This window comes from Gouania willdenowi, chromosome 9, assembly GCF_900634775.1.
Source record: "Gouania willdenowi chromosome 9, fGouWil2.1, whole genome shotgun sequence".
NCBI lineage: Eukaryota > Metazoa > Chordata > Actinopteri > Blenniiformes > Gobiesocidae > Gouania > Gouania willdenowi.
Window position 1 is genome coordinate 15,136,584 of NC_041052.1, and position 12,117 is coordinate 15,148,700.

At 40.3% G+C, this 12,117-nt stretch overlaps 1 protein-coding gene across 1 annotated transcript; it reads right to left on the reverse strand.

The window, feature by feature from the left end:
* Positions 1–332: 332 nt before the first annotated feature.
* LOC114470188 (uncharacterized) lies at positions 333–2,050 on the reverse strand. Its single transcript, XM_028458202.1, has 2 exons — positions 1,076–2,050; positions 333–1,006 (listed from the first exon to the last, which is right to left on the reverse strand). Exons 1-2 carry the CDS (start codon positions 1,886–1,888, stop codon positions 461–463), a joined length of 1,359 nt encoding a protein of 452 aa, XP_028314003.1. The 5' UTR covers positions 1,889–2,050; the 3' UTR covers positions 333–460.
* Positions 2,051–12,117: the final 10,067 nt, after the last annotated feature.

Below are 12,117 nucleotides of genomic sequence, written 5' to 3' on the forward strand. Positions count from 1 at the left end.
CATCTCTGCTTGCAGCTTTAATTTGTATTGTTTTGTATTATCCTCATATCATCAATCAATCAATCAATCAATCTTTATTTGTATAGCGCCAAATCATAACCAATGGTATCTCAAGACACTTTACAGTAGAGCAGTCTTAAGGACGGACTCTTCATTTTATGGATACACACATATGCATATATATGTATATACACATACATATGTATCCCACACCCAACATGAATTCATCATGGCGGCAAGGAAAACCTTCTGTTAAGCAGCAGGAACCTTGTGTGGATCCCATTCCTATGATGAACAGCTGTCTCAGTAAACTCTGCAGGTACAGTCCTCAATATAGCATTTTCCTCCATGATTGAGCCCAACATTCAGAGGCGTTTCTGGCAATGGGCGAACTCTACCATTGCATTGGGCCCATGAGTCACTAGGGTGCCCCAAAGTCCATGGCCTCATTATAGGAAACTTATCTATAAAAACTTCCAAAATGAACCAAAAGCTGGGGATTTTTCTTATTCCGCTTTTTCTTTTTGCGCATTGATTTCTTTAGCGCTTCTACATTGTAAGTTTGCACTTTGGTCTGATTGAGTTCTTCAGGGAGAGTTTCTTCCTGGACGTCATTCCCTTTTGATTCTGATGAGAGATTATCCAGCTGCTTCTTGTCCTCTTTGAACTTACTTATTTTACTGTCTTTGAGATCCTCGCCTAGTCCTTGGTCCTTGTCTGTACTCCTGCCCAGTTCTTTGGAGAGTCCTTGGTCCTGGTCTGTACCCTGATGCAGTTTCTCGCCCAGTCCTTGGTCCTGGTCTGTACTCTGACCCAGTTCTTTGAAGAGCCCTTGGTCCATAATTTGACCCAGTTTTTCATAGAGTCCTTGGTCCTGGTGTTTGCTCTGACCCAGTTCCTTGCCCAGTCCTTGGTCCTGGTCTGTACTCTGACCCAGTTCTTTGAAGAGCCCTTGGTCCTGGTCCATAATTTGTCCCAGGTTTTCAGAGAGTCCTTGGTCCTGGTGTTTGCTCTGACCAAGTTCTAATAAGAGTTGTTGGTCTGTTTCCTCCATTAAGTCTGATGAGAGGTTGTGAGGTAACTGGGCATCACTCTCTACACCTTCTGAGGACATTAGGTCTTGGGAAGCGTTATTTTTGATATACTGGTGTTCAGTGTTGAATTGATGGTCGGACTCTATGTTCTCTAAAAAGGGTTGTGGGCATTCATACGCAGGATAATGGAAGTCTGGATTTACTGGGTAAAACATCCCATCAGGTATGGGCTGGTAGTGGTAGACCATACCAGTATTAGGTTCTGGGTAAACTGCTTCTAACGGCTTACCAAAGTGGACCAAATCCGTAGGGTCTCGGTATGCTGGTATTAACCGCTGAGGGGGCTGGGAGTAGTCAACTATACCACTACTAGTATGTGGGTATAATGGTATCATCCACTGTTGTTGGGGAAAATTGTTGTCTACCTGTTCTGTGGAGAACTGTTCATCTGGTGTGGAATGGTAGTGGTAGATTATACCAGTATTGGGGTCTGGGTAAACTGGTGTCCACAGGTGATTGGGATCTTGTGAAACACAGACGTTGTTTTTTGATGTTTCGACCCTCAGTTGTGCTTTTAGCTCCTCTATCATTTTGTCTGCAGTCTGCAATTTTTCTTCATAGTTTTGATGCATTTCCTGCATCTTCTCTTTATGTCGACACAGTTGGATTTCTTGCTCTTTGATCTTCTCCTTTAACGCACATTCGTTAGCCTCCGATTTCTGAAGTATTTCAGATTGTTTCATAATTAAATGTTTGCTCAGATTGTCTAATTCCTCTATCAGGTAATTAAAGAAATGGACGTTATCCACCTTTGTCTGAGTGGTATTGGCTTTTTTGTTTGTTGTCTTTGCCATGTTGATCGTGTTAAGTTAAAACTCTAAAGAAGTTTATTTATCAGGTGAAGCTTTGAAATTCTTTCCCTTACTGTTGCTGCTTCTGCTCAGAAAGTCTACCAAAGTATGATGCGTATGACACACATCATCTCAGAACTCAGTGCTATCATCTCAGGTTTTAGAACTCTATCCTTAGAGAACACATGGTCACATGACTCTCTCTGCACGAATCAGCAGCCTTTGCTGTAGTAGTACTGTTTCTCAGCTGCAGTAAAAAAAAAAAACAAGTTAATTTAATAATGCAAAACATTTGCATTTTTCAAAATTAACAAGATGGAGTCTCTTTTTTACTGTATGTTGTCTGAAAAACATACTATAGCATCCCTCAGGATGTTGGGAAGAAAAATGACCTTCTTGACTGCAAAGTTGCTTTTTTGCTGAACAGAACTGCGGTTACTGTAGGCCGTAACCACGTCAACACAATAAACAGGCATAAACAGATTAGGCTGCTCCCTCATTCATTCACTTCCAACTTCCCTCTCACACACGTGCCGTCTCCTCACCCCTCCACACCTGACCCGCCCCTTTCTTCTCTCACAGCCACTCAGATTCCAGCTTTGTCCAATGGTGCATTAAAAAAAACACAAAATAATCAGAACCATCTTTAATGAACAATAAAACTACAACTATAACACAACTGCAAATATGTTACAATATATTTTTGTAGGTGCAACAGTTTTTCAGATGATAATGATGAACAGAATAGTGTTTATCTAATTTACTCCAATGGGTAACACTTTACAACAAGGGCCCTGTTACGGCTGAATTTACGGTTGACCTCATTTGAAGACATGATTCATTGCTCTGGTTGAATGATGGAGTCCAGGAGAAGCATTGATGATTTTATATAAAAAATAGTTTATTCTAAACTAAGAAAAAAGGTACAAGATGGAACAAAATTAGCGTCCGTCCAGGCGGACGTCCGAAGGAAGTGCCGCGCCCTCTAACAGTTTCAGCTTAAGCTTTTTATACAGATAAGAAAAGGTCCCAACAGTGAGAGACAAAAGGGAGGGAGTCAGATGCCCATAGTGGATTTGTTGGAGGATGATGAAGATGTTATGAGAAGGTTCTGCTCCAGTCTTTATCTGTCTTGATAAGTGTGTGCGTCAGTGTATGTCTGCATGTGAGCAGAGATTCTGGCTTGGCAGAGACTGTGCTGCACTGAGAATAATACGATCTGTACTGTTTAATCATGATTCAGCTGTTCAAAAGTGTAAAGAGTAATGGAGTCATCATTATTAAAACATGACAATTTGTACACATGAACATACATTTGAGGATATGATGATGAATATAAAAATGACCATAACAGCCCCTTAATTAACATTAGTTAAGGCATTATTAAGAATTAATTAACAGTTTAATAATGTTTCCGGCTCACACTGGGCACTAGGCAGGGGTTCACCCTGGACAGGGTGCCGGTCCATTGCAGGGCACCACACAGACAGACAAACAACCACATTCACTCCTACAGGCAATTTAGAGACTCCAATAAACTTAACTGTCATTTTTTTGGATTGTGGGAGTAAGCGAGAGTACCCGGGGGAAACTCACACAGCACGGGGTCTACATGCAAACTCCACACAGAAAGGACCCGAGATTCCACCCCACCTCTTTGTTTCTTTCGTGGCAAAGTGCCTCCTGTCATTGTTAATCAAGTAGAAACCTTTCAACTGGGTCAACTTTTGCTTTCAGCATAAGACACACAAGGTGGCCGTGTAAGGGTTTTTGCTGACAACTCAACATCTCATGCGGAGGTTGTCAGTGACGTGCAATCAGGGTAGGCAAAGTAGGCTATGTCTACCCAAAGTTGAATTGATATTTTGATTATTTGTTTTCATTATAATATAATTATACATTATTTATTTTTCAATTTTCGATAGCCTACAGATATGGGGCGCCAAGTGTAAAAATTTTGTAAAAAGTTGTAGCTAACACATTTTTCATATTTAGCACATTTTTTCCTACATTTAAAACATTTAACTATATATATATAGAGGTAAAAAAAAGAAACATTAAATCTAAATATTTAAATCTAAATCTAAATGGTATATGTTATATCAAAATTTTAAATATAAATATAAATTTTAAATCTAAATCTAAATGTTATGTTATATCTAAATGTTAAATCTATGTCTAAATGTTAAATTTCATATATAAATGTTAAATCTAAATCTTAATAATATATGTTAAAATCTAAATGTTTAAATTTAAAACCTAAATGTTATATATCATATCTAAATGCTTAATCATATATCTAAATGTTAAATCTAAATGTGAAATGTTAAATCTAAATGTGAAATGTTAAATCTAAATGCATTATAATAATTGTGTTGCACTGTTGTGTTGCTGGAGTGTACTGTGAAGGGCAGCTCGTCCACCTGCCATGACCGCATGCTTGTTGTCCGCCGCACGGAGAGAACCAGCCATACATATCACCCAGGCAAGCATCGGTGAAAGGTGAAGAGGTGGGTGGGATCGGCTGTGTGTGTCTCTGCTTGTGTATTGGTTGAGGTTACAAGGGGCTGGGTCAATTAGTATATGTGCGAAACATTTAAGTTCAACATTTAGATTTCGATTTAACATTTAACATTTAGATTTAACATTTAGATTCAACATTTAGATTCAACATTTAGATTCAACATTTAGATTCAACATTTAGATTCAACATTTAGATTCAACATTTAGATTCAACATTTAGATTCAACATTTAGATTCAACATTTAGATTCAACATTTAGATTCAACATTTAGATTCGATATATAACATTTAGATTCGATATATAACATTTAGATTCGATATATAACATTTAGATTCGATATATAACATTTAGATATGATATTTAGATTTAACATTTATATATAAGTTTTAACATTTAGACTTAGATTTAACATTTAGATATAACATGTAACATTTAGATTTATATTTAAAATTTAGATTTATATTTAAAATTTAGATATAACATGTAACATTTAGATATAACATATACCATTTAGATTTCAATATTTTGATTTAATGCTTTTTTTTAACCTCTATATATGTGGTTAAATGTGTTAAATGTAGGAAAATGTGCTAAATATGAGAAAAGTGAGATAAATAATGAAAATGTGTTAGCTACAACTTTTATACTAAATTTTTACACTTGGCACCCCATATACAGAACCTATAAGTTTCAAAGTGTCTGCATTTTGTGCTTTTCATAGCCAAAATGACTAAACGTCGCTATTTCCAGAGACGCTGCATAGTCTCACTCCCCTGTAAGGCGGGATGAGGCCACATCCCCTCCCAAAAGCACGTTGCTGCTCTGCCTCTGTTCCCATAGTGTGTTTTTATGTGTTTGCGCATGCGTAGTCAGATCCCCAAGATGACAACCATTTACGTGAAAAGGCAGCTCTCTACGCTGCCTTTGAACGTAACCGTGCTATGCTAAATGCTATACGTACCTTCAGAGTGCATTAGTGCCGCTACGTTCTCTAGCGAGTGGGCGGGATAACACTACATGCATGATGACAGCGTTAGAGATGACAGCTTTTAAAAGATGGGAGACCAACACCTGAGCTACCAGACCTTCAGCAAAGGTAAGGTCAGAAAATTGTTCGTATTTTCCACAATGGAAGGAAGGATTGGCTTTGTGGATGCGCCTCACTGAGGCTGTTCCGAGTTGTTGTTGTTGGCATCATTTTCTCCGTGTTTCTGTGTTTCCAACACAAACAACAGATGCGCTTCATGCAGATGCGCTTCATATTTTACTGGTGCAGTTTTATCACTTCTCTGCTAAAAAATGTGGCTATGACAAATCCAGAGTGCAACCTTCTTGTACTCCTTCGTTAGGAATACTGACCTGTTTGTTGTTGCATTTATAACACTTACCTTTAACTGTGTTCTCGCGCGCTTATATAAATATAAGAACTCCTCTGTCTCGTGATGTCAAAGTCGTTCAACCGGAGTGCACCATGGCGCACTCGAAACGCAGCTGGTGGGGATTACCGGATGGCAAAACCGGATCGGTGCTGTGGCGCAGCGGAGACATATCCAGTGGAAATCCTCAGTCAGTGAAACATATTCGCACAACGCAGCCAGTTTGTCTGCATGAGAAGAGCTTTTAGTCCGTGCTCACCACAAATTCTTGTGGTGACGTGACTAAAGAACATTTAAGTCATATCTAACCTGAATTTATGACAATTTAAGACTTTTTAAGGCCTTTTATTTGAAAGGATACAACACATGCAACAGCATTTGTTGTATTCATTGTTACAAAAATTTGGTTCTGTAAATAGTTTTTTGGTATCGTGATCAAAACCATTGATCTGAAGCTCAATGCTGATGCTGTCCTGTAAATAGATTTCTAATCAGCAATAAATATAACAATTTCTGATCAACCCATATCAATTACATGCTTAAAACAACGTACCGGTTAAAGCCCTGCCCACTTCAAGACAGCTCAACCCACTTCCTAGTTATATCCCGCCCACTTCCGGGTTGGGACCCACCCACTCAGAGTACAGATAGATACAGATAATTCATATGGTTAACAGATAGATACAGGTAGAGCTAAGGCTGGATTTGCTCACCCTTACTTTTTGCTATGCCCCAACAATTTTCTGACAAAGTAGAGAGAAATCCAGCACTGGTTGAGTAACAACAGCCGAAAGCCTTTCACAAATAAAGGCTGTGAACATAACGTTCCTCTGTAGAACTTGATATTGGCGCTGGTTTGACAAATACGCTGTACTGTCACACATGCCATTGATCTGTGGTGAGATAAACCCACATCCCATTGTTCCTTAATGCCTAAAGACTCCCCAGAGAGCAATGCTGGATCCTCAGCTGCCTCCAGCAGCCAGGGCTATTCCCTAATTTGCTGTCACTGGTTTTCTGCATCCAGAACCAAATTTGCTCTCCATTGGAAGCAATGTATCATTTGTTCCAACTGTAAAGACAACAAAGATGCTTAATCACTGAGGAGAAGCTTTTTTTTACCAGAGCCAAGCATTTTAAAGCAGAGTTTTACTCAGAGATTGCATGCAGCCAAAAGAAATCCCATGTGACAACTCTCCATGTGTAGTAGGTTTTTAGTAAAGTGGAGGTATTTCCACCGATTTTGAGTCTTGCCTTTTTTTTTATACATTCCTGGCTTCCAGAAAAATACAACATACAAACTGCACTTTGTTTTTAGCCATTTGTTTTTATTTTTACACATTCATCACTCGCACCTCAACTTCAAGCTTTTTTATCAAGACAATGATAATGGGTGCATGCCATTGTAAGAGAAATATTAAAGATACTCATCATGATGGCAGCAGTCACCCTGATATCAAAGCACTGTTGAATTTTTAAGACAAATTCAAGCTTTGTTATCTCTTCACGCAAAGCGACAAAGACAATTTGTCTCCTCTAAGTATTGCTGCAGGGTTTGGAGTATACTAATGGAGATTAGGATAGACAGACTGGAAACAGGGTTCATCTTTAATGGCTGCTGCCGCTGCGCTTTTGGGAATCTCCCAGGACGCACGAACATGCTGTTATTTTTAAAACATGAAAAGCCATTATTGTGGGATGGTGCGTGTAAATAAATACTGAAATACTGGTCCTAGCTGAAAACAGTTTAAGAGAATATACAGTGACATAACATCTTAACCAGTGTAAAGAAGACACAAGATAGGACACAGGCTTTTTAAACTGTCTTCTAGTTCTTGTGTGCCTGTATTTGTTGCACTGTCAGCTGATGCATTGAGACATATACTGTGTTCTCTTTAAAGGTCCTATATCATGCAAATCGACTTTTTTGAGCTTTTAACCTTGTTACAATGTTAATTCCTTTTCAAAAACACCCCCGAAAAATTACTGAGAATCCTTCCTGCATCTCTGAGAGATCCTCAATAATCCTGCTCTCTGAGCTGCTTCTCTGCCTTCTGCTGAAAAACGAGCGGTTGAAATGCTAGTTGAAAGAAATCCATCCATCCATCCATTTTCTTCCGCTTTATCCTGGGTTGGGTTGCGGAGGCAGCAGTCTCAGCAGAGACGCCCAGACCTCCCGATCCATGCACACCTCCTCCAGCTGTTCTGGGGGGACCCCGAGGTGACACCAGGCCAGCTCAGAGACATAGTCCCTCCAGCGTGTCCTGGGCCTTCCACGAGGTCTCTTCCCAATAAGACATGCCTGAAACACCTCCCGAGGGAGGCGACCAGGAGGCATCCGAAACAGATGCCCGAGCCACCTCAGCTGGCTCCTTTCGATGTGAAGGAGCACCGACTCTACTCCAAGCTCCTCCCGAGTGACTGAGCTTCTCACCCTATCTCAAAGGGTGCGCCCAGCCACCCTGCGAAGGAAACTCATTTCGGCCGCCTGTATCCACGATCTTGTCCTTTCGGTCATTACCCAAATCTCATGACCATAGGTGAGGGTAGGAACGTAGATCGATTGATAAATTGAGAGCTTTGCCACCCGACTCAGCTCCCTCTTCACCACAACAGTCCGATACAGCGACCGTATCACTGCTGACGCCGCATTGATCCGTCTATCGATCTCACGCTTCATCCGACCCTCACTTGTGAACAAGACCCCGAGATACTTGAACTCCTTCACTTGAGGTAAGGACTCTCCACCAACCCAGAGAGGGGAAGCCACCTTTTTCCGGTGAAGAACCATCGCCTCAGGTGCTGATCCTCATCCCGCTTCACACTCGGCTGCAAACCGCCCCAGTGCACGCTGAAGGTCCTGATTTGATGAAGTCAACAGAACAACATTATCTGCAAACAGCAGAGATGAGATCCTGAGGTTTTGAACGCCTTCTTCAGATCCACAAAGCACATGTGGACTGGTTGGGCGAACTCCCACGAACCCTCGAGCACCCGATGACGGGTATAGAGCTGGTTTAGTGTGCCGTGACGGGGACGAAAATCGCATTGTTCCTCCTGAATCCGAGATTGGACTAGCGGCCGGATCCTCCTCTCCAGCACCCTGGAGTAGACCTTGCCGGGGAGGCTGAGGAGTGTGATCCCTCTGTAATTGGAGCACACCCTCCGATCCCCCTTCTTAAAGAGAGGAACCACCACCCCGGTCTGCCAATCCAGAGGCACTGCCTCAAAGGAAATTGTGCAGCAGTCTGTTGCTCACATAATGACACGTTCACACCAAACATGTCAAATGGTAAGGTTTACATACACAATATATGGTGGACGCGCTTCAAGGAGCGTCGAGGGATTCCGCGTCTTTGACCCTCGGTGGCAAGCTTCTCATTCAGTGAGCACAAGTGTCCAACTAGGGGCATTAGGCGCGGTGTGAACGCAGCATTAACCTTCCTTTTTGAGAAGATAACGTCAGTGCAATGTCTGTCTTATTCTCTTTTGTTAGTAAAATGTACAGAAAGTGTCATACAAACAGACTTCACTTGTATAAAAACCTATTTAGTTTGTTTGTACATGTGTTTGAATGAGACAGTCTATCAATAGAAGTGTGTATTATGTAGTTTTTAGTCAAGTCTGAATGCTAACCTTCAACCCTCATGCTAGCAGTACTGGAAAACGTGGAGTAGTGAGTGAGTGAAAGCACAAATAATAAGGAACTGAGAAACAGCTGAACTTTCTTTTTAACTTTTTTCACTTACACAGTTAAGATTTTCTTAAGCATGAAATTCTGTTTAGTGTTAATAGCAGATACATTTTTTTATGGTTTAATGCCATGTCCAGAAATATTTCTGTTGTAAATTTGTGAATTAAGCTACAGACGCTAATGATGAAAGCCTAAGTGGGTGAAAGCACTGTTAAAGGAGCATTAACCTTTTTGTGAGTTTGTTGTTAAAGTACGGTACAGATAAATATATTTGTTTAATGAATAAATGCAATTCTTTGTGCAAATGATAAAACAGCAGATTGAAAGAATAATATAACTGTTTATATAAAGAAATATTTATGTTAAAAAGGATTACAATTATATCTAATGTGTTTTGTTTACAAGACAAACTAAAAATTGTGAATGTGTGCTGAAGTATGTAGTTAATTTAAATATTATTCATAAAGCAAGCTTATTGAGAGGTTTTGTCTTGCTGAATTTAATGTTAACATGTTTAGATTTTCCTAGCTTTTGATAAGGCCATGCTCTGTGGACTGAAATTGAAGGCGATTGGTCAAAGTTTTGTTTTGATACTTATGTCAAGAAAAAACCTTCCTTTCTGAGAAGATAACGTCAGCTCAACGTGTGTTTCTCCTTTTCTTGCCACAACATATCACCACATGTCGAGAAACCAGAAAGAATCAAGTTCCCTATATAAATAAGTGTTGTGCTCGTTCAATGTAGAGAGGTGAGTGCACAGAAGCACACGATGACATTTGAGGAAATTAAAATTTAGGCAGATAAACTTCTCTGCTGCTCAAACATTTCATAATGTAGAAAACAAGAAAAAGAAATACAAATGTTTTTATTTTTTCATTAAAAACAACTTTGAAATCTAATGAACAGGTCAGGGCCCACTCTTTGCCAAGGCCTCTCTGGTAATTTGTTAGACATTAAAAGGTGCCGTCCAAAACTCTCAGATCCCTCCCTCCCCCTCCCTCCCTGCTGCTCTCTTGCCCTGCCCCCAAAGTTTCCAAAGTCCCTCCCTCAGAGGAGCTAACAAGCTACCGGTAGTCCGACAGCAACATCACAATAATATGCCATGCACTGTTATAAGCATATTATTGCAGCGCTTTTCTCTCTCGATGTGCACACACCTCAGCAGAAACAGCAACAACACAGTGTCACTTACAGTAGCTCAAACGGAGGCTGCTGTGTGCACACAGCACATGCACCACAGAGTTCTAGTGAAACAATTACAAATCAAACATAATGTAAATCAAACAGCAGTAAATACCTTCCAAGCAGAAAAGTCACCAATTCCATCTTCTACTCATCCAGACCATACACTGTAAAAAAGACGGTGCTACAGCCCCGGGAAAGGGGCGGGGCCTGTGGGCAACAGCTGTCAGACAGTCCATCAAACATAATACTGGCTGTGATTGGTTCTTTTTGCTTTGTCGCGGAGCATTCTGGCAATTTGCCAAACGCTGCAGGAGCAGCAGGGGGGACTCAATGAGCTTGTTTTTTTTCACACAAACTACTAGTTTGATGTAAAGCTGTCCTTACATAGCGACAGCTTTAGCAAATATGACAAAAAGTCACTTTTACGTGAGTTGCAGACGGCACCTTTAAGGGCTCTTTTGCATTGAATCTCTCTTTACAGCATTCTCTACACCCAAGAACCAGTTCTTTGGTTTGGCCACTCATAGGGCTTTTCCACCAAGAGCACGGGCTTTTCGTTCAGAGCTATAGTTGGAGCAAGAGCTACCTTCAGAGCTAGTCCTGTTTAGCTGAAGAGCCAGTTTGGTTTTCCACCACAGTAGCGGCAAGTTGGGGCTACGTCTTTGCGTCACCACAATACGTCGGTACATCACTGATTACGTAGCAGTTTACCCAAGAGCGCTTGCGCCATAATGAAGACCATGTTTTGACTGTTGACATTGTATGAATACTATCCTATTCTATGTAAATATTCAGCTGAACAAATCCATCCGTCTTTAACGAAGTCACGGGAATCTGCGACATTTGTGAACACAGGTAATTATCAAAGACGTTTCATTGCTTAACAATGACCGTGTTAGTGTTAGCCTTAGCTAGTTAGCTTAGCCACCTGCATAAGTACAGCAGATAAAGGCAATACGTTGATTTTGATATGTTTGTTTATCATTATAGATGCTCTTAATGCTGACTGTGCACATCCGTGATTGCACTGCTGCGACACAATATGACCAGAATCAGCGCAAGTTTGTGTCAAACTAACGTATTCTGGTGTCATTCCATCCATCTCCATTTGGACCGAGGACCTACTGTGTGTGTGACTGAAGGGATGCTGGATTTAAATGTTTGTGTCCTCATCAAGCTGTTCAACTTGTGTTATTAATGATCAACGACACCTTATTTATCCACATTTGTTTTATACCTATTGCTGCTGTTTGATTTGTTTCAATAAATTTTGATTTGAGGAAATCTCCATTGCATTATATTTAAGTGTCCTACTCATTAGGTTAGTATTGTGTGAACTTTTCAATTCTATAAATGTATCAAAATTTTAAAAAAAATACAAACCTAATAGTGTGTGCTACAGCAGGACAGGTTATGTTTCTATCTTGCAAAAAGTGAATGTAAAAAGCAATTA